This window comes from Pimephales promelas, chromosome 15 (assembly GCF_988280905.1).
Source record: "Pimephales promelas chromosome 15, fPimPro1.hap1.1, whole genome shotgun sequence".
In the NCBI taxonomy this organism is placed as follows: domain Eukaryota; kingdom Metazoa; phylum Chordata; class Actinopteri; order Cypriniformes; family Leuciscidae; genus Pimephales; species Pimephales promelas.
Window position 1 is genome coordinate 29,609,744 of NC_142783.1, and position 24,385 is coordinate 29,634,128.

Sequence of the window (24,385 nt, forward strand, 5' to 3'; positions counted from 1 at the left end):
CGTTGTATTCAAGCATTCAATCTGCCGAATGACATTTTCACATTAGGCTTATACCTTTTATAGATATGTAATAATATCTTTTTAAATGCCTATAAACTTCTCGGTGATCTTGTGTTAACAAATTATTCCTTTGTCAAATCTTGGTCAGGCGCAACAAAAAACCGAATCAAGGTTCGGTTTTGTGCACAAATCATACTTAATTAACCCAAATTATTTATTTTGTATTCAAAATGTGCATACAATAATCCTGAAAACAAAGATAAAGTCAATTTGTCTTTCCTTTTTTATAAAAGCCCGTGTTCTTGACTCCTAAAAACCTGAGGGGGCACATTAACGTACGCTACCGATTCGTGTCCTTTAATAGGTAACGTTAACTTAAGGCTTTTGTATCCAATGTCTAAGGACATAGGACAACCTGGGTAATTTTATAGGTAAATGTTTACCTATAAAGCACGGAAACGTGGTAAACAAAGTTTTCGAAATGTACCAAAATATACGTGTTACCTGCTGAGGGTGCCAAAGAGCTGTACAGTTATTAACCTTTGGTTGTCGCGACAACAGTTTGGCCCGTCGGTTACGTCATTTTGAATGAAATCTAATACCTACGAGTCCGCTATTGGTTGATTTACCTCCCCCCTTCGCTGGAAACGCACAGCTGATTGGCTTATGAACATGTCACTCTCCCGTGCTCTTCGTGTGCGGGACTGCGGGTACAGGTTGAATACACGGCGACAAAGTAAATCTAGCAATAGCTGAGAGTAAATGGCGAGAAGTTATAGTTTAATGGTGCAAGTCCGCGTAAACTTTAGCGCTTAACTTATGTGTTTGTAACCTTTCACTTTTGGGACTGCGGATCATTTAAAAGCTTTTTTTTAAAAACCAAGGAATGTCTTTTTATTCCCAGAATGGAGTTGATTCGCTTCCCCGGCATTGTTCTGCGACGGACAGTAATGTGGAGTACATAAAACCTTAGAGGAATCCGACGCACTTTGTTTTTTATTTATTTCTTTAGACGCACTTTAAGTTGCAAACAGTTTTAACTCTTGCGTGGGTATTTTGTATGCTGTTTCCTCTCCTCAAAATGGATATTACAGTGTCTGAAATGATGTCTAACTTCATGGATTCGCCGCTTGTGGTTTGGGTAAGTCACAAAGACACGATGGCACCTGCTGTGTTTGCGTTGTATAGTTTGTACAGCAGTGGTCAGTGACAGTGCAAAACTGATCAATAGTAATGTGGGCTGGATGTTTCATGTTTTTATCATCTTTACTGGAAAGAGACTAACATGCTTTCCATGTAGATATGTCTATGAGCATCCTAAAATTGTGCCTTAACATTATTGCAACATTTAATTAGTGTTTCTTTATCTGTTGGCCTATTTATTTAAAAAAACAAAAAATGTGATAAAAGTTGTATTTATTCATTTTGTTTTTATTTATATTTTACTTAATTTACAAACTTATGAAACTTACGTTTTACTACTAATAGTTATTTTTAATATAGCCTGTAAATATATATTGCGTTAAAATATTTTTCAATATAATGTAATGTAACAAATATTGTTATTATTTTTTTCTAAATATGTCCCATAAGTTAGATGTGTTTAACCTGTACACACAACAGCATAACACATTTTTTTATGTGCACAGTACCTACATGAAGAGTTTAATGACAGTTGACAGGGTTTGGTGAAACCTGCGTAACTTCCTATTACCCCCTTACCTTGACCCCTGTGTCCTGTTTGGCTGTGCTTTCTCTGGCCTGTGTGTGTCCAACTCATATGTCTTCTTAAAGGGTAGTTCACCCAACAATGGAAATTTTGACTTGAATTACTCACCTTCATGTAGTTTCAAGCCCATAAGGCTTTTATTAATCTTCAGAACTGAAATTAATATATTTTTAATGAAATCTAAGTTTTATGTCCCTCCATTGACAGCTTATGCAACTACCATTTTAGGTAAAAGTAAAGACATCATAAAAGTTGTGGCCCACCTCAATTTTATGAAATGACACAAGGGCTTTGTTTGCACAAAAAAGTATAATTTACCTCTTTATTTACAAAATATTACTCTCCAAAGCACATAACAAGAGCACTAAAAGACGCATGCTTGTTGTTGACCCGAGAACAGATGTTGTTGCAACGCTCGTCAGATATGAATATTTTGTAAATAAAGTGGTAAATAATTTTAATTTTTTAATTTTTTTGTAAACAAAATACTCGCGTTGCTTCATAAAATTGAGGTTAAACCATTGGAGTCACATGGGTTACTAATGATATCTTTCTGGGGCTTGAAAAAAATGGTACTGAAGTTGCGTAGACTGTCAATGGAGGGACAGAAATCTCTCTGATTTAATTAAAAAAGTCTTCATTTGTGTTCCAAAGATGAATCTCTTATGAGTTTGGAACGACATAAAGGAGTCATTAATGACAAATTTTCATTTTTGGGTGAACTAACCCTATCCCATGCTGATAATCGATAACCCTAAAAGAAAAACAAACACATATAGTAAGGGAAGATGGTTGTATTTAGGCTTTGGAGTTAACTGTTTGAAAAGCAATATTTACTCTGTGCACAGACAAAGTTTCTCTTTGCAAATGTCTAAAATAACTCGTCAGTTCTGTTCTGAAACAGAAAGCATGGTTGATTTATTGTGCAGCTGTGCATGTATCCTGTCGTGATATTACTACTTACTACTTTCTTTCTTTTTTTTTCCAGGTCAAGACTTTTGGACCCCTTGGGTCCAATTCAGAAGACAAACTCTCTATGTTCATGGATTTAGTGGATGGTGTTTTCCTCCATAAGATAATGACACACATGTGAGTGACAGAGTCTGAACGGTGTATGTGTGTGCGGCTGTACGTTCATGCTGCAGTCTAGCAGCTGTTACTTGTGGACCTATCTTTTTTCATTAGCAACCACATCCTATCCTTTCCTGCCTGCCATCCAACTGTGCAGACACTCAATCCGAATCTTCACGCTCCATCAGTTTTGTTCCTCTTGTATAATTAGTGTGTTAATAAAGGGGCTGATTTGGGGTTGTGCTTGGCCCAGAGTTTTGAGGTCATGTGTAACATCAGTTAGCAAGCATGCAGTATATATTCGTAGCCGCGTTTGACTGAACGTTAGGTCACGGAAGTTTCGGTTAGCTCAAGCTGTAACCTCAGCTAAACAGGTGACTAGGCAGCACTCTTGTGTGTGTTGCTGATGAACAAGGAAATCCCTTCGTCGAGAGGATTTGCATCATGCAAGTCAGCTCATTACACTTCTGATGGCTGAAGTTTGTGCATCTAGATTGAGCTTTATAAAACCACTGTTATCGAGTTCTCAAATCCGCTGCATCAGCTTTGTCCTTTAACCTACTTTTACTCTGGCAGACTTGCCGGCCTCTCTGTCTTAATCAGGGGCTTAAACACTAGACCTTCTCAGACAAAGGAAATATTTTCTCTATGAATGGGGGGGGATCTTTCATGTCTAATAGGAAGACGACACATCTACTGGATGAGCCGTCCTTAGGCACTCTTGTCACTGTTCCCAATAAATTATTGTAGCCTGGTGTCATGTTCTCTGCGTGTCATGTTACTGCATTTGGTTTCATAGTTGTTTTAAACAGCTTTTGCAACCCATTTTGCTTCCCTTATGTGACATTTCCTGCAGAATTAAAAGCCACCATGAAATAAATTCTATTTTTTAATGGAATATTGCAGTGATTGTTATGAATTATTTATCCATGCACATTTTTTGTATCCATATGAGCTCATAATCCTTAATGTAAACATTAACATCCCCTTCCCCTTGTAAAAACATCTTTTTCTATGATATGTACTGCACATTGGCGCAAGGACTGGGCAATAATCGCTTCCCTCCAGCAATCTTTTTTTTTTCGCAATAACTCATTTTATACAAGCTCTCCCTATCAAAAACAATAATTAGATGAGAAGAATGGAAATAATAGAAAGAAGCATCTGATCAGCGTTAAGTAAACCTGAATCCATACATAGTCAATAACAGTTGTGCCCCAAAAATGAACTAGGGCTACATTCAGACTGCAGCTAAATGTAGCCCAAATCCGCTCACATGTGACTCGGATCTGTTTTTGTCATCACAGTGTGAACCACATAGAATCTGATCTTTTTAATTCCGATTTGTACCACTTCCATATGTGGTACTAAATCCGATACAGGTCCGATTTTTTTTGCAATGCGTGCGCAGACTAGCAACGCACATAATTGCTTTTCAGCGTGTTTATGAACGCCGTTGACTTAACGTTACATTAGTGTATAATATAAATATGACCTACCCCAACCCCATCCCTAAACGTAGAGATTTAACGGCGTAGACATACACGCAGATAGCTCAAAATGCGTATAGAAAACACGCCACTTGACTTGAAAGTGGCGTGTATGTTTGTTTACGCAAAAGTCATGATGTCATGTTGGCGTGCGACATTTACGTCACTCGAGCAACCCGATGTTACCAAGATAGTTGTAAAAGGTAGTCAGTGAAATGACAGTGATGTGTCAGAACTCATAAAGTGATAGCTCTACATACAAGAAAAACATGAGGACTCATATTCTAATTGTCTAAAAACTCTTTTTTGCATCCTGAACTTTTATATATTGCCTGTGCTTAATTTTGCTGTCTTCAGTGGCAGATAACACTATAAAAAAAAAAAACGTGTAATCACTTCCTTTAAAGTCCCCGTGAACCGGAAGTTGCAAACGATTTTTCTCCAGTGCTGTGACGTATTTCCAAGTGAAACGGAATATTGAATAGAGGGCAGGGTTTTACTCTAGCGCTCCTCCTCTCGGTTTGAGGGGAGTGGTTAAGCGTTTCCCCACCCAAGCTGTGAAACCCTACGTCATCAGAAAAAGAAACCGTTCCAGACCGGAAGTAACTTTTCAGATTTTGATTAAAGATTACCAAGGTAAAACATTTTTTTAATATATTTTTATTTGCACGGATTAATTGTTCACCACAAGACTAGTAATATGCGCTAACAAAGTAAATAGGTTCAATTTTGATTTCACGGGGACTTTAATGTCCTCTTTGTTTGCTTCGGTATGACAGCGTGCTGTGTGATGTCTTTTTATTCTTCATTTGCACATGCGGGTCAGTTATATATATGAGCTTTGGAACAGAATGAGTTCTTTTTTATAGTTAGTATGAAGATTCACTTACTCAGGTGTTCATTGTGTTTCCACTGAACCATTACAAATGAATGGATATGTGGAATGCTGAGGGCAATGTACGCACTGCTTCTTTCTCGTCACCCACATCCATTTATAATGTGCCCACACTTGTAGGCCTGCAGCAAACCGATACCTTTGCTAGTGTTTTCATTCACCAGGCAGGTATGTGGTAAACACCATCGCTGTTAGCAAATGAGCTCGTATGCTAATGCTTCCCATCTGGCAGATGTCCTCTGTGTGCACCCTATCAGTCTTCCCTCGACTTTTACCAAACAATCATTGTTTTTCCAACCATGCTGTCAGTTGCTATATCTATGGTCGTAAAAACGGCACAAAAAGTGAAACTCAATGCAGTGCTCTTGGCCTGAGGCAATAGAAAACAGTTGAGCCAGACAGCCGAGGAAAAAACTGACCCTGATCTTTTAAGGTTCTTTCACTAGCAAGCGGGAATTTGTGGGCCAACTGGCAGAATTTGCATGCCATTCTCACAAAACAAATGTAAATGAGCATCGCACAAACAGAGTCTATGCAGAGGACCCTCCTCTGAGCACCACTCAACTCACTGACATCAGCCTCTGCATCCACTGATCCACTGATATGAAAGCCTTATTACTTATCTCAGAATAATTTGGAACATATTTGTTGACGTGAAAGATTACATCAACAAATATTTATTATATGACGCAAGAACTTTGCATTTCAGCCTAACTGATAAAGTTCACGTCACGCATTATTTAAAACAAGTGAATAGTCGGTAATAAAATAAGAACAAATACACAAATTACAAGCGGAGATCAATACTAAATGACAAAGTTACAAAGTCTTTAGCATTCAGGTACAAAAATGTATTATTAAGCCTAGATGTAAAATAACATTATTTGTTCACTGTTGAAATGAAATATAGTTTCATATTTGTTAACGCTGTATTTTGTTAATTTATTCATATTAATGACAGACAGCAGTAAAAATATTAGTTGCGTGCCGTGGTGTCACCTTAAGACAAACTGACAAACATCTGTTTCTTTTTCAAATCTGTTTCACTTATGACATAAACGAGAGAATACTTGCAGAGATGGGTATTTTGACATCATTTTGTGTTTATGTGTTTGAGCGTTGTCTACACCCCAGGAAGTCGTGTATAATTAGGTCCACCAAACCGTAAAAAAATAAGGATGTATGCATGTATAGGTAGATATAACTAATCGTTGTCATTAGTTAATTAGGTTGGATGGCTAGTTGAACATTCAGCTCAGCCCTAGTTGTGCTTATGCAAAGATTTTCAAATGTACTCTTGTTGCTTTTGGTCCACAGAGACCCAAGCCCCATGAATCAGCGAGTGAACAAACAAGTCAACAACGATGTCAACCTGAGAATACAGAACCTCAACACTGTCATCCGACATATCAAAAGCTACTACCAGGTAAGATCTATTCCTCCATCTCCTGTTGCAACTGGAAAGTACTTCCTGGTGTTCACCAGAAAGCAAGAGCTTAAGCTTTTTTAAAGATGGCATTGTGTATGTGTGTGGTTGTATTAGTATTAGATGGCAGACAGCGGCTGGTCTCTGCAGACACAGGGTGTCACGAGGATTAAACATGTCTGCAGATGTGACTGTGATTTGTGGGTAGCTGGGCGCCTTATTTTTGATCACATAGAAGATTTTCTGTTACGTCAACCCTGAAACCTCAGATCTTAGTTATTATGGGAAGGCAAACAGTAACGATGTTGTGCTGAAATATATATTTAAAAAAAATCTGATAGTTGGGAATGGTGGGTTGTCTGAATGAATAGTCACTTATGAACGGCATGCATGATTTGATGGTTAAGAGTCATGTCTGCCAGCCACCAATCAGACATGTTTCTTATTGATATTTGAAATAAATAAATAAAAATCCTTTTTGTAAAGTATTATTTAGAATTTTTAAAGATAAAATTTTACCTTTGAGTTATGGCAAAAGTAATATAATAAAAAAATGTATGTTATATTTAGCAAATCTCTTAATGCATATCCACTTTTAATACTGTACATTATAATATTGTCTAAATTCAGTTGTAGAATTAAAGCGTTTTATTTTAGAGTGTTTATGTATGATTTATTCAGACAAAGACTAAAGAATTTTAATATTGGCCATTTTTTTTGTTTGGACCATTACATGAAAATAATTATTGGTACTGCCCAGACTTTAATATCCTATTATGTGCCATGCTTCTATGTTTTGTGAACCCGCTTTTAGAAAGTTTTTTATATGGATGTTTTTCATTGGGGTAATATCAGAGTGAGAGTTATTTTTAAGACCTCACAGAGTTGAAGGTGGTCTATAAGAAACTAAAAGTTTTTATGAGAGACTGTAGCCATAAATAGGCCTAATGATAGTAATTATTGTAAAGAAACAGGGATACATGAAAGGACAGCCTTTCGCAACACTATATTAGACAAAATATATCATTGACTTAGTTTCTGGTCTCATAGAAAACAGTTCTCACTCACAATTACTCCTGGAAGGGGTATTGTTGTTGGTTTTGGGAGTTGAAATCTTTTGATTCGGTTTGGTCTGTTCTGGGCAGCGTCCCACCATCTGAGTAAGCGTTTGCCACATCTGACCCCCTTTTCCCTTGGCAGAGCGTCTCAGACGCATTCCTGCTCAGATCTCACTGCTTTCCATCCCAACTTAGTGAAAGAAGACTGATTGTGTGTCAGTCGCTGGGAAATGTCTGCACCCTACCCCTGCACTTATTTAGAATATAAAAGATAGATAGATGTATAATATAGATAATAAAGATAAAGAGAGATTTCACATTGGGTTGGGCTGCCTAAATCAAAAACCAAGTAATTCACAAAATGGTTTGTGACTTTTCTTTTCTCTCTTATCACTTTATCGTGTTGAATTTGGTTAGGAGGACATTGTTATACGTGTTCAATGAAAAACCTCTATTTGTACGCCACTTTTCGAAATATTGGTGGGGGCATCTATGATGGTCCTACACGTTTGCCTCCATCGTATACTTTTGCCCTCCAACAGTTCCCTTCTTTGTTCTGTTTAAAAGATCACTCTGCAGAACACTGCAGTAAGCAGCGGTGATATTAAAATAACCTCTTATTATGTATTATGCAAGATTTTTGGCAGAGCTTCAGAATGTAGTAATCACACTCCTCCAGTGATGGAAGGCCCCCTTAAACACATATTTGGCTTGGGTGGACCTCATCTTAGTGTTTTTTATAAGTCACCCAATGGGCTGAGTAATAAGTAACTGAGAGGTTTGTGTTCATACAGAAGTGCTCTTACCTTGGCGTACGTACCGTTTTAACTATTCACTGTAAAAGAGGTGCTATCTGTGAGATATTGAGTCCACCATGGTAAAACCATGGTAAAATTCTTAACACTGAGGGGTAAATACATACTCTGGGTTGTGTGTGTTGTTTGAAACTGGTCAACTGTCTCAATTTCCTTGTGGCTTGTCTGAAACGCACACAAACTGCTCATTCTCAACCCAAGACAAACTGTCCTATATGATCCCGGAAATGGAATTCAGAAAGCAACATTTGAGCATCTGATCTGGATCAATGCTCTGCTGAACAACAGAACCAGATGTGTTGTTTTATCCCGTGTTAATCGCTCCCCCGGAGACCCAACCATGGGGCTTTGATGACGGGGAAGGGTCACTGTAATGTGAGAACTGAAAGCCTCAAGACCCTCTGAAATTCTGTCTTTAAGACATTCGGCTAATGGCCAAAGGATATTCTTTGTAGAATATTAGTCCTCTCATTGCAAATTAGGCTTCTTATTTTCTTCTAGTGATTCAGGAGTTGGGTCATTCACTCTTTTTTTTCCCTGTATCTTCTCTCTTATGTCTTACTAAGATGTGATGCAGTATGGTGGTCCCTCACAGACACCCAGGGACCTAATTACGTAGTACATAACACACTTCACACTTCTGTGCTGTTGCTGCATCTTGATAAGAAATGAGGTGGACACTGGATCGCGTGACTCAATTTTATGGCTAGCTGCAGTTTACAATATATTTATCTGGAATTTATTAATTTATTATCACCTGGATATATTATAGGGTTACGTACTATAGAATTTTATATTTGTTTAAATGACAATAAATATATAATTTAACTGTGCAGTGCAATGAATTTAGTTTGTTTGCTAGCAGTACTATGTCCATACGAAATATGCAATGCATCTTTTTATCAACAAATTTGCATTCAAATGCAGTGCATTGCTTACGCATCTGCTATGCAAATGTGTTGCCTTATTTGATACACCAGAGGATTGAAATGCAATTTTTGGCTGACGATCGAAAACGACATTTAGTAACACTTACATACAAAGTGTATACTTTTTCTGGCACCAAATGGAGTTAAATGGAAAAATAATGGAATTTTTTCTATTGTTTACCCAAATTAACACGGTATCTCACTCCAATTTTAACTGGCTTACTTAGCCACAGGTTTTGTGCTTATTCTGTGCCTTTTTCGTATATTTTTTTTAAATGTGACCTGTGACTCCATTGTTAAAATCATTTTGATTTTGAAGAGCCATACCATAACCATAACCATGCCCAACCACACTATTGAATATCAATAGCCAATGCCAAATATCTATACTGTTAAATGATAGCAATCAATATTAGAATATGACAATACCATTCACAAATGGAACTAATCTATGTTGTCTTCCTCATTCTATTAATTTGGATTGATTTGCAGAAATAACTGGAGCGTTCTATATTTGAGATCCCCACAAGACGGAAATCTGAGAAGAACTGTCGTTATTTCTATTTGCAAAGTGCTTTCTCTCTCATCCATAAACTACATTGTATCTGAGTGTCAACAGGAGTCTCAGCCACTGTGTACAGAAATGACCCAGAAGGCCAGTGAGATAAGCAGATGGCTGTAGACTGGTCTTTTATGCTCATGCGAGTAAGTCGAACAATGTCATTCAGTTCTAAAAAGATCTGTAAACTGGAAAATGGTTGTTGACATGAAGGGTAAAATAGCACACATTATTTGAGCATGTTCATGCAGTAGCAACACAGGAAGTGAGTGTGATAAAGGAAGATGATTTTAGTGATTAATTAGTGGTGTTTGCTACGGCAAGTCTCACTATTACTTTTGCTCATTTTATTTCAAAACCACAAAGCCTATGCATTAAACATTGGTGCATTTTTTTGTTGCATCCTGTTTGCGACATAATGTTACAGAAATAATGATGGCTTAATAAGGAGAGGCATGCTTACTTTTTAGCCGTATAATGTTTTTTTTTGTTTTGTTTTGTTTTTTGGCCTGGCGAAAAATAAAAAAAGGCAGCTGTGATGAACCAAATGTATTAGAAGGTGGAGAGTGGAAAAATGTTTTATTAAAATGTCTTGTTCAGATTAAAAAAAATCTTCTAAACTATTTATCCAGCCACATGAAGTACAAAGTAGTTAATCTGTTACATTACCGTTTGGTTCTTGAACACCGGTTCACTTCCACGATCCTAACCAGGAACTGCCTCTGGTACCAATATCATTCTGGCAACTACTACCCACAACATCTGGGCATTGTGATGCCAAGTTTTGCACAAGTTGTTGTCACCCACATTCTTGAGAAACTGTATTTTGACCAGGTTTGTCATGTTTGTGGGATTAAGATGGTGTTAATTGGTTCTCTTTTGGACAAACATATGGATTTGTGATCGCTATTTCTGCCGTATGTTCTGCAGCCTGGGTAGATCAAAAACAACATCCTCTTAAGTTTAGATCCCACAGATCATTGATAGGCACTGCATGGTTTCTAAGGACTTGTGACCTGAACTCTATATTTGCTCATAAAGCAAATGTCTGTCTCACGGCATGTTATGAAAGATTACACGCCTTCAGTATCTAATGCCAAAATGATGCATTCTCCCAGCTTAGCCTAGATTTAGGTTTAAGCCTAAACCCTCACATTGGGTGATTAAATTTACACCGACCAGATTTGCCCCAGTTTCATCAAGGAATTGGGAATGTATAGTAATCCAGTCGGGCTGTGGGTTGGGGTCTCGCCACAGCCCATTTCACTGTCACAGTGTCATCTCTCGATGTCTGGCCACACTTTTTGCTCTCCGCTCATTAGCTCTAAAATGACTCTGTGCTGGCTCACCAGAAAGCATCCCACCGCAGGGATCAGTGCTAGACAGTGGGAACAATGGACCTCTGGGGGAGGGGAGGGGTTGTATGTTGGTTCCTCCCTGCCTATTGTCTGATGAGCAAGTCGTTGTGAACATGAGGTCCTGTAAGCTGACTCCTTTCAGAGCTTGAACATGAGATATGTGGCCTTGCCGGGCCCCTGATCTGCTCAAGGCCCGTGCATAATGAACTACAGTTGACCGCAACACACTTAACATTATGTTAGGACATCCAGCCAAAGTTGTTTTGTTTTAGATTGCACTCAAAAGAGTTAATTCTAAAATATGTCGCACAGCTCTGGCTAAAAGTTTGTCTCCAACAATGACGTGCCAACTCTTTATGTTTTGGGTTCGAGGGTTGCCCTTCTGCCACCCGCCCAGCTAGCCCGACAGTCTGAGCAGTCCGTGATTGGCTGCGTTCCTTAGTTCTACATCCACTATTGTAAAAGCAAAAATCCCTCTAGCTGTCACCACAGAATTCGATTTGAGTTCAATGGCTGTCTTAAAGGATGTGGTTAAGACTCATTCGTAGAATCTGTGAATAACCTCCACGCAAGCCCTGTAAATGAGGACAGTCATGTGTTGAATTGCCGTTCCTTGGCGGGTTTTTACAGGTTCTGCTTCACTGTAGCTCTAAATGAAGGGAGGTGTCTCTTTGGGGTAGCTTGCTAGCTCTTTGTTCTACTGTTTGCTCATATACAGAGGAGATGACATGGCTGTTCCCAGAGGTGTACAGTTTCCCCTTTGCCATGTACCTGAACAGCCTTCGAGGAGCTCTAGGGGCTCTAATTGAACACTCCTCTTGGTCCGCCATGTCATTTCTGCATCATCTGCTTCTTATTTTAAAAGTCTTTAATGCGTATGTTAGCTAGAATCATCCAGCGCTGCCGTCTCCAGACTCAGGGTAAACTCCGCTAATGATTGTAACCACTCTTCTAGCCCGAGCTGGCTTATTTGGAGCGAGGTATTCGGCGGGCCAGAAAACCCTGGCCATTGGCCCCGAGGAAGCCCTGACAAGCCCCGATCAAGTCGCGGAAGTGATCGTGAAAACGTGACTGGCCCTGGCAGGCCCTAGCACTCCCGCTTTTGGCCCGAAAGTGGAAACGTGGCTATGGACTGCTTTAAAGTTGGCCCTTTTCCTACTATTCTATACCCTCCCCATCTCTTGCATTTTCTCTGCCTCTCTCTTTCTCATCTCTGCCATCAGTTAACAATTATAAGATACAAATATTTTCTCAAAATACTACTTTTTCACTTTACTTGTCCTTGGATTTCAAAGCGGATAGACCATAACGCTTGCTACTGCAGACTACACAGCATGTATTCACGTGTTTGGTGAGATCATAAGTTAACTCACTGTGCAAAAGAATGGAGACCTAACGAGGGAACCGATATCATAGGCAAATAGTAATGATTATGGAGGTTTCTACTTATGACTTGTTGTAATTATGATGCAATTGGAGAAATTCTTTCTCACTTTGTCACTTGCTAGTGCAATAAAATTAAGACCAAATGAGGCATGACACGGAGCCCTGACCAGGTGCGAATAAACAATTTGTATGTCTACACTGAATGCAGAAATAGGGTGTGACGATCACAATTCACTGTCTGTGTTAAGAATCTGTTTTTACACTCGTTTATACTCACAACACTTTGCATAGCATAAAACATGCATCTTAGATTTCATTACCTCCAGAATGCGTTACATAGAATGCTTTTTATGGTTTTCCTTGTGCAGCTAGAGTGTTGTGTGGCATTCGACAGCAGGACAAACTCCTGACTAATATGTAAGGAGATTAGGACATGATGGGAACTGTAGTTGTGACAAACTTGTTGCCTCAAGAGTAGGCTAAATGAGTAGTATTTTTTCTGTTGCAATTACACATTACAGTATGTATCTTCATCCTATTGTTGTTTAATAACTTAATGCTCATTTTATATTATGCTTGTTTGCATAAATCAGGTCATGGATGAGCCTGTTTTTGTTTTTCTGTGCAGTCTATTGTCAGTAAATGTCGCCCCTTGTTTTTGCTCCAGATAACTCCAGACTGAAGGTTTCTCTTTTTATTACGGGGTAGCTGCCATATGGAGTAACTCTAGCTTTCCTCTTGTCTTTGATGGACATCTGTTGCTTCTGAATGTGACACATGAAGCAAACATGTCCTCTGGGCCACTGGTCAAAGATCAAGCCGTCTTTAAAAGGTAATGATTGAAGACGAGAACTCCTATTCTCCTCCACTGCGGTGTATTTTTGGTCCCGAGGTGCCCGGGACCTGAACATCTACACCGATTTGGTCCAGCTGCTGTGGGGGTCACTTTACCTCTGGAAGGGGATAGAAGTCGGGGGAGGGTTCCACTAGGCTGATTTTATTTTAAAAAAAATTGGGGTGAAGCGGGAGGTGGTATGGCTCTCGAGGTCAATTGAAGTTGCCAGGGAGTCTGGAATGCCTCTCTTTCTGTCCCTGCTGTTGCCCTCTGAGTCAATAAGAAGTGAAAGCTGGTGTGTCCACGCACATACAGAGCCTTCAGGAATTAGGTTTCCCTTTCTAAGCCATTTGTTTTTGTTTTGTTCAGGGATTTGGGGTTGGAGCCTTTAATTCTGAGTTTTCTTGATTTTAAAAAATACCTCAACAACTACTGCAACTATGTTTTTATGTTCCTGTGGTCTTATTGCCTTTGTGATATCTCCACAAAGCACAATAAGATTTCTGGTGACAGGAAGTGGTGACATAACATGTGACTGTGTCACATAGCAGCAGTGCTCTGCTCACCTGGGCCCTTTGTGTACAGTTGTTTTTTTTTCTTCACTTTTTAGCAGCTGAAATTTATGCTCCTCTGTTTGGAAACTGTGACGTCTTGGTCTTTATGTGGTTTCCATTTTTTTGTCTCCCCACATTCTGCCAATATATCCTTGAATAGGGTCTCAAATTACACATCCTAAAACAGAATAAATGTGACTGACAACTGCTATAGTGTGTGTTGAAAAAGGTTCAGTTCTGAACGTGAAGGATCGCAGAATTCTTCACAGAGATACACAACATATTGGTTATTGGCCAATGTTAAATGAAGTAAAAATTAAACTGCAATAAAGACTAAATTTGGCATGAAATGAAAACGTACCCTATCTATTTTGTAGATGCATGTTATATACTGTATCTTATTGTGAATGATTCATCCATGTTTTATTTAGTTGTATTTTTTGACATTGTTATTATGTAATGATAATGTCATAGCTCGTTCTTCCAGTGAAAATGAGAGCCTTCTCTCTGGTGACGTATGCCAGATTTCTCTAAACATTTAGTCCACTTAAACCCCACAATTGACTGCATTCACTTTTGAGTGCAATGCCCACATCTCAAAATCCAATAAACAACTGATGAATAAAACCAATACCTTTTCTTTTGAGATAACCCGTTGCACTCTTAATATCAGCTGATAACCTGTACCATATTGTGTATTCTTATACTTATCTCTTGCATCAATACACTTAAACAGCAAAAGTATGACTACACTCTAAAAAATGCTGGGTTGTTTTAACCCAATTTTGGGTCAAATATGGACGAACCCAAACATTGGGTTAATTAAAAATGTAATCCAGCGGCTGGGTTTGTCCATATTTTCCACAAAGTCGGGTGGAAACAACTGCAGCTTTATTTTTAGAGTTTTCTTTTTGCAAAAGCTGGAGATGCTTTTTTTTTTTTTTTTTTTTTTAAATGCTGATTTTTATTTATTTATTTTGAATAGTAAATTAACTCAATTATCATTCATGCATGAATATATTTATCAGAATTTTGAGGCATGCAAATATCACACTTTAAAAAATGCTGGGTTGTTTTAACCTGAGTGTATATGCAGTATATTTGAAGTTTTTGAAAACACTCCATTCTTACAATATAAATAGGTTCTAATGTTGCCTGCAGTGTTTGGACAGGAGCTCTGGGCTTATTTTAAATCTATCTACCATGATGTGGGTGTGTGTTCATGTACAGAGCTGTAGTCAGCTTGTGGTTTACTCCACTGGAGAGTGAATATAGAACACTGAGTCACTGAGTACAGACAGCAATGGGGCCACAAATTTGGTAAAATTGACCTTCACTTTCAATAACACAAACAGGCGTACGTAGACACTTTATATGAGCTATCTAAATCAAGCCAAAGTCTAAATCATAACCACAGCTCAGGGTGAACATGTGGCATGGTCTGGTCTGGTGAATTAGATATTGATCATTTGTGGGTTTCTCCATTGTATATTCAGTGAAGAACCCTCAGGCAAACCTGCAATATGGGTCACTGTAACGGAGGAGAGGACCACCATGACCATTGATCAACCCCTTTTTGCCACCAGCATATGTGTCAATCATGACAATGGACACATTTGCTTAACTCTTCTCCAGTGTAAAATTAGAAAATGAAACTTGCACATTCTCCTAGTTGCAAAGATGCATTTACTGAAAACGCATTTCTCACAACTATTAATACAAAACCACCACATGTCTATGCAGACTTTAAAGACTATTAAGTAATTTTAAGCACATTCAGATAGCTGACATTAAAAACTCATAATACACTTTATTTAAAACACTGATGATTAATTTAATAAAAAATAATTTGTGAGTTTTAATGAGTTTAATAAAAAATTTTCAGAGTATATAACTTTGCATTTTGTACATTTTCAAGTGCAATAATTTTCTCTCTGTGTGTGGGCCTATGTGTCTGCTTTTTGAGAAATTAGCAGCTTTTTTTTAGGGAAAACTAAGGAAACTTACATGTGTGTTTGCAGTAGGTCTGTCACTGTCAGATTTTCACTATATACGTTGTCGTGGCCAAAAGGATTTACAGTAATGATATTATTTCTATCTGTGTAATAAAAAAAATGATAAGAAAAATCCTACAGATTATTTACAACATTATTGTGTATTCCATGATCATTGTTTTAAGTTTTAAATATCATCATTATTGTCAATACTGATATATTGCGATACCCCTAGTTTGCACATAATTCAAATATAATAAACAAACAAACAATTTAAAAACATAGGCTACTACACCCCTTCCAAAGAACCCATCTGGGGTTCTGTTCAGATTTACAAAAAAAAATTAATATAATAAACAGATTGGCAACCATAGTTTCGTGCAATGGGGCTTATGTTTGGTTTTATTATCCAGTAGCTGTACCGTCTCTAAGATTCTCTGTTTTCTTCCTCATTCCTGTATCTGTGACGGCTGCAGTCTCAGAATGGAACACAATGGCACTGAACACTCATGTTACTCACTTGTATTCATCTGAGCCCGGCCAATTCTAGCCGTGTTTGTACTGTATTGTGATAAGCACAAATGGTAATTTTGCCTTGACTTTCTACCCATCAAATCCAAATATTTACTTGAATTTGGAATCCAAAAAACATCCTCACAGGGAGCAAGTGACCCTGAACAGTTTAATGCAGTGATTATTTTTGTTTTCTGGTATTGTCTCACTGGGCAGAAGAGAAGCTGCTGATGTTCCCATAGAAGTCAGTGGGAGAAATGTGAATAGTGTGTTGATCCCAGAGCTCCATCACTGCTGTGTTATTGATTTATGACTACTGGAGACGGCTCCCATTGCCCCCACAGCCCATTTCTCCATTCATCCTTTCATCTCAGATGAGCGCTATACATTTTTCTCTCTTTTTTGTCAATACAGTCCCAGATTTCTCCTATTCTTTCTCCTGGATTCCTTCTGAGTCAATTTAATAAGCACTCTAAACTTAAAATATTTTTAAATTACCATAAAATATTCACTACCATTTTAAAAGTTTAGGGTTGTAAAGATTATATAATGTATTATTCTGACTAAGGCTCCATTTATTTGATCAAAAATACAGTAAAAACAGTAATATTAAGAAATTTTCTATTATAATATATTTTAAAATGTGATTGAAAAACTTTAGTGCAGGGTCCAATTCTCACTATTTACTAGTTGTGAATGAATGAATGACATCTTTATTTTAAAGCCTGGGTTCTCCCAAGGTTTTTTCTCCATCCAATCTGATGGAGTTTGGTTCCTTGCCACTGTCGCCTTGCTTTTGGCTTGCTTTGAGCTTGCTCAGTTGGGGTTATTTATTTAGTGTTTAGCAATGTTGTTGATCTGTGTTGTGCTACTTACATGTTATCACTGTGAAGCTGCTTTGATACAATCTGTATTGTGAAAAGCGCTATATAAATAAATGTGACTTGACTTGACTTAAATGAATGAATGAATGAGTTGTCACCAGCACACCACGCATTTTACTAGGATATTTTTGGCTGTTTGTTAGTACTTATAAAGCACACATTAATGCTTTATTTTGCATAACCATATTCTACATCCCTTAATCCTACACAATACCTAAACAACCACCAGGAGTTTGAGGCAAAAGTCATAGTTAATAGTGAGAATTGGACCCTAATCTAAAGTGTGACCAATGTAATTTATTCCTGTGATGTCAAAGCTGAATCTTCAGCATCATTACCCCTGTCTTCAGTGACACAATACCCTTCGTATGCGCTGATTTGCTGCTCGGGAAACATTTCTTGTTATCAATATAAAAAACAGTTTATATCAAAATGCCCTTCTCGGCGGGAATCCTCGTAAACGCAGTCGCTAATGGCTTACGTGAACGTAAACAATTGAGAAAGAAAACTGATGCGTATCATCATATTGGATACGTGCATTATCACTTTCGTAGCTTTTACAAAGTTAAATTATATTTAATTTATACCGTGAAGACTATGCAGTGTTATTTTACATTTGATTATTCTATATTTTTCTGAATTTCTGTACCGAAATACGGTTAGACTTACCTGAAAAACATAGGCAAATAATCATATTTATTTTTGCCTGTAATTTATTTTCTATGCAGATTCACTCCTGTAAATCTGCATAAAAATAACCCCAATTATTCTAGAATGTAAGTAAATTTTGATTTCATGTTGTTTTTCAGATCAAATGATTTGTCAAATCCAATCTGAATGCCAACGTACACTCTCAATATAGATAATGATCATGTGTCGCACTGGCTCGTAATGCTGAAGCCAGCAGGGAGTGGACAGCCCCAGAGCCAAAGGTCTAAAAGGCACAAGTGCTCCGGTCCTACTTTACCGTTCACACATTGTTCCACACGGGAACAGAGGAAATTAGCTCAGGGAAGTTTCTATGAAACTTTCCAACTATCCCGACCAGTTGCACCATGACCTCATGAAGTCATATGCCAAACGGCCATTTTTAGTGGATGTTCAGTGGGGTAACAAAGTATGAAGGTGTTGAGGTTATCTTTGTTGTCCTGATTTTACAGTGGAAAATGCCGTTTGAATGTTGAGTGAAATTTAGGAGGCCAGCGAAAGTAACACTCCCATATTTCCTGTGTGAAATCAAAACATTGGCTTTTCGCCTTGTTTTTCCACCATTTTACAGAATATTTGTCATCTTTAATGGTTGTTTTGTTTTCAATGGGCGGCTAGTCTTTCAACCAACACCTTGCCGGCGTTGTGATATGGATATACATGTCCATGAATAATTTACTTCAGGTAATTTTACTGCAGGTAATTTTCAGTAATGATGCAAATTGCAGGTCCAGTATCGTCTTGTTATTATCTGTTATGATTGAAGGTTATATTTGTGGTGAGTTTTTCTCTGTTTTGCGTGTATTTGCAGTAGTTTCTACAATTGTAATGTATCTGAAATGGTGTAGGCACCTTAAATTACCTAAGCCTGTCTTTGTCAGGTAAGGAACGTTAACTGATCCTTTATATCATTTTTTTCCGTCCTCAGCTGTTGGTTGAAACGAGATACTGATGCTGGCGTGAAAGCCTCCTCGTCTTGCATATGAATCAATAGTAATTAGCCTGCTTGATCTAAGCAGCGCTAGAAATTATCAGGTTTTTTGGCAATTAAAGAATGAGGTGTTTGTGGAGAGAATGCTTAACTTGACAAAACTGTACACACCCCATCATGGTGCAGCTGTTGATTAAAAGACCATAAAGAAGAGCTCCCCCCACCCCCCTCTCAAGTTGAAACGTGTACCTTTATGTAATTATACCCACCAGACTGGCTGTCAGTCAAAACCACTTAAGTTTCTTCCCAGAGTGCCTTGCTTGTTCCATTGTGCATAGTTATCTCAAAAGTGGTCTTACATCAGTGGTCCAGAAAATACAGGAATGACAAGATTACTCAAGTGGATTGTAAGGTTTGTCTTGTGTTTAATGTGAGAAACATTAGTTTTGATGATATTTAGAAAGTGTCTGATGTAATGATGCAAATTAGACTTGGACTAAACTGAATTTCTGAAATGAAAGAACTAGGCCTAGTTCATCAAAAAGCATGAAAATTCTCACCCTCATGTCGTTCCAAACCTGTATGAATGTTTCTTCTGTGAGATCATGTGACCTGAGCCGATCTGACGAATACTGTTATGTTTTTTGAAACCTGAAACCTAAATTGCTTCCTTACAAAAAGTAACTTTTTTAATATGCTGTATTTCTGGATTGCGTGCAGCAGTCACTATAGTAACATGTAAATAAACACAGTTTCATCAACGGCCTCTGCTGTAGAGTAGCCAACCTGTGTCTTGCTTTCGAATGCCAAAACATCTTTGCAAGTCCTGCACGTAACTGCTGAGCTCTTTGTTGGTTGTACTGACAAGTTCATAATTCTTCCACAGTACAGCTTTCATTGCTATCATTTGCTACCGTAATAAGTTCTTCCTCATTGTGCGTTGTTCCGTCTGCCGTACTGTGAGAGAGCGAGCGAGAGCACATGCAAGAATGAAATGAACTTGATCCGAACCCGAAGCGGTTCATGAAAAATTGGGTCAGGTAGCAGACCTCTAAAGACCGTGGCTCTCAAACTTTTCAAAAATCAAAACAAATGCCAAATTATAATAATCGTTTCATGTCATTTCAGTTGGAATCCAGACGATAGGGAATTTCACATCAGGGCGAAAGATTTCCTCACGCAAATTTTACAATGTGTTCAAGTTTTGTTGGATATGGATTCGCTGCACTGACCAACAGAAATCTGCTTGGTTTAAAAGTGATATCTGTGTGCCCTGTGCTTCATACATCGCTGTATTGACGTGTCGATGTATTGAAACTCCTTCGGCTGCACATACTTATGGGAAAAGTAGATGATAACAAGTCTTTGGTTCATTACTTAAGTATTCTCAGTGTTTGTAGGGAAAGTAGTAAAGAAAGGAATGCTCGCAGGCCAATGTTTTGAAAAAAGCCGTATGGTCTGGCCTCTGCCTCGGCCTCAGCTGGGGCAGCTCTATTGTACTGGATGAGGGTTGTGTCTCTGTTGGTCTCTATACACAAAGACCTCCCATGGGAGTCACTACTCTGAGCTGAAGATGGAATTGTCAGTAGGGGGTATGGGCTTGATGATGTCAAATGGGATTGCACTCTTTCTCATTAGCTGTGTAGCCATGCACTCGGGTGAGAGTGCATGTCCATCTGCCTGAGCATGACTTCAGTTTGTTGAAAGTAGGAAAACTGACTAGTCAGTGGGTTGCCTGTATGTCTAGTTGGTCGTAAGGATGTCCTGTGTAATCAGACTGGTTCACATGTGGTCTTCCATTCAAAAATAGCACAACAGAATGGAACTGAAAAACTTTTAGAAAATAAGTTTTAAAACTTAAAACGAAATATAATATAACATAATATAAAAAATCCAACAAGATCTGTGAAAAAGAATGGTTCAGCTTTCCAAAATGATTGTGGAATATTATTTCTTGACAGTTGCACAGAAACAATAAATCTGGTATGTAATTTTGTGTGTTTTGGAATGAAGGGTTTGGTCAATTGGACCTGTATGGTCTTGTTCTTTGTCTACTTTGTTGAGCTTTGTTGCCCTGGAGGCCATTGTGCCTGAAGGGGAGTCTTATTATTACATGGGCACACATGCACTCCTGCATATTTATGCCTTTTATATCTTGTTCCCTTCGTCTTTTTTATTATTTATAAATATTGCTTGGCTCATATTTTGGCTGTATGCTGGAATTTTATGTTCTCCACCCAAGACATGCCTCGTCTGGCCTGGGGCTGCTAATGCTTCCCATTTCCATTTTGATTTCCTGGCTGTCTGTTTGCAAGTATGAGTTTCCTGTTCCCACGTAACCACTGACCCTGTTTTAGGTACTCGCCCCAAATATTGATGTCCGTCTCTCAATCTGGCTTTCAATCTTGACTCATGCCTATTTTGACCCTTCACTGTTGTCCTTTCACATTGATTAAATGTTTAAGGTGCGATTACAGTGCACTGAACGTTTCCATGTCTACCCGTTTACAATAGGCATGTTTTCTTTTTTTCTCTCAGGAGAGTCTTCAGCAGCTCATCGTCATGAACCTGCCCAATGTTCTGACCATCGCCAAGGACCCATTATCAGGTATTGCTCAATCATATCATTTTAAATAAGCCACTAGATCGTGGTACAAAATGGGTGCCTTTCTGGTTTAAGTAAATGTTTAAATTACCATTTTAAAATGTTCTATAATGTGTTAATAAACTGCATTAAGATAAATTAAGCTTTTTTTACACACACATTTTAATATGTGTGTAATACATGTATTTATATCTTCAGAAGACAGGTTTGATGGTGCCAAGATTATGGTTTTACTATTTAATTTGAAATGATTAGATCAAGGTCATAAAACAATAAGGTGTGGTTACACTTTATTTTAAGGTGACGTTGACGTAGTTATATTGTACTTAGATAAGTACTGAGTAATATTAATTAAGTACATGCATTTGCTCTAGAGTTATGGTTATTGTTTTATTTAGGGTTAGTTACTTGTCATTATGCATAATTTACTGTTATTTTTATTGTAAGTACATAACGTGTCACTACGTCACCTTAAATTAAAGTGTTCCCTAAGGTGTCTATTAGAAAAAGAATTTAATGCTGACCTTTTTACCAATATCTACTTTTAATTGTTTACTATACAAAATCATGATGGGTTGACAAAACACAAGGACAACTTAAACTCTCTGCTTAATATGTTACTTTAATCTTAAAATTTGTTTTGTCTCAAGATGCACACCAGTAATGTTTTTTTCAAATGCATGTTTATAAAAGTTACTTAAATGCCCTAATTGAACTAAGGCCTAATCCTGCCCTGTCTGTGAAACCAGGCCTAAAAGAGGAAAAAATAGGATGGTAACAGGGCTGACGCATAATCTGTGGACAGAATTTCAAGAGAAAATAGTGCAACAATTCTATTGTCATATATATTGTTTTCTGCAACATTTGCAAGATTTAAACCGCAATGTTAGGCATTCTTTTTAAAAAAAAAAAAAAAAGAATGCCTATATTAACCCAGAAAATGTATTTTTTATGCACGTTTATGTTTTGTAGAATCTTCATCCTAATAGCATACTTTTATTATCTTATATTATCTGGATCAGTTTCTGTATCTTCACTATGGTCACTAAATCATTTACTACCACTTTCCATCATGCCCTAAAGTAAAACGTACACCCTGCTGAACAAACCTCCCCATTTATCACCTCACATTCACACTCGAGCCTTCATAAACATTCACCTTCCTTTCACCTTCTGATATGGGATGTGCAGACAAGGTTCTGGCTCTCTGGGGAAGGAAACCCATGTTGGGGACCTTGTAATGACAGGAGGAAAGGAGAAAGGCCAGAGGAAACTTCTTGGGATGAAGCCCAGCCCTAAGCGCTGACTGGGGATCTTGCTGTTGACAGTAGAGCAGCTAGAGACATGAAACCAGAACAACTAGGAAAATGGTCTGGGACTATAGTCAATTATAAAGCTTTAATCTGTCATTATACTAAAATATTTGACTGAACAATTCTGCAATGCTTGCAATCAAAATCAAGAGAGCTGTGTAATAAAATATGTAAAAATAGTATAGATATTAGCTATTATATAACTGTTAGCAAATGGTATGGAGTAAAAAAAATGCTGCAATTAAAGTAACTTTGTCGATTTTTTAAACCGCTTAGTATTGTTATAATATAGGTAGTGTATGTACGTTTATTTCTCAGCAAAAGCTCCAAGACTTTTGTAAAAACTACAGAATATACTTCATATTTTATCCCTCCTCACAGATGGTCGGATCGACTGAGGGTTATTACCAGCACAGTTATTGTATTGGTTGGTTTATTACTGAAAATTGTATCACACTATATCTACTCTTTATTGTAAAATGTATTGTAAAAATGGAACAATATGGCAAAAGTATTCTTACCTGGACGCATTTTGCTTTGGGCGTAACTGATTTGTTTTTCCAGTTTTCGTTTGGCATAAAACAGTCTGTTCGTGGTCATTCAGTTGGAAATGTTGACTACAATTCGGGGAATTCTTGAACCTGTAACAATGCAAGTTGACATCATTATAACTAAAAGTTTGCTAAAAGGTATTTCCTACTAAACCAAGGCAGTATTTGACTAACATCAACTACATTTTGACTAGATTATTAGCTGGTAAATTGTCTAATAATGTTCAAATATCACTACATGAAACCTGTGGCGTGTTGAACGGTTCAAAATGTGACTGACTTATACTAAACTTCTGCAAATACTGTAAGGTTTGCACCATGACACCTGATCACTTCTGCAGGTCTGCTGTTATACTCCAAAATACATGGTAATGTTAGAGTAGACTATGACAACAGACACGTATAACAGGCCTTTGTTATAATGAGGTGTGTATCAGATCTGCAGGTTGACCTTTGAGTTTGTGCGTAGACTAGATTTCCTTCTCTGCTCATGCTTGCTACCTACAGGATGCTGTACTTTGATTTTGCATATATAAAATTAACCCTTATCATGGTTATGCCATCATTTTCTGCTTGGTTATCAAAATAGTCCGAGATTATTATTATTTTTTTTTTTCCTGGATGCTGTATTGGAGCTTATTTCTGTACATTTTGTTCAGTGGGCCCCTGTGGACCACATTCTAGTCATGAAAAGCTTTAAGGAAGTAATGTTTTCCCTGAAAATGACTAATATGAATATATTTCACAAAAGGCTATAAGTCAATTTGTTTTTTATCTTGTT

General features: G+C 37.8%; 1 protein-coding gene across 1 annotated transcript in view; it reads left to right on the plus strand.

The window, feature by feature from the left end:
• Positions 1-706: 706 nt before the first annotated feature.
• Positions 707-24,385, plus strand: part of ccdc88c (coiled-coil and HOOK domain protein 88C) — a 53,052-nt gene continuing 29,373 nt past the window's right edge. Inside the window, exons 1-4 of the mRNA XM_039667226.2 lie at positions 707-1,141; positions 2,718-2,818; positions 6,503-6,611; positions 21,674-21,743. Of these exons, the coding sequence (XP_039523160.2) occupies positions 1,061-1,141; positions 2,718-2,818; positions 6,503-6,611; positions 21,674-21,743 (361 nt within the window). The 5' untranslated portion in view covers positions 707-1,060. The remainder of the gene's footprint in view (positions 1,142-2,717; positions 2,819-6,502; positions 6,612-21,673; positions 21,744-24,385) is intronic.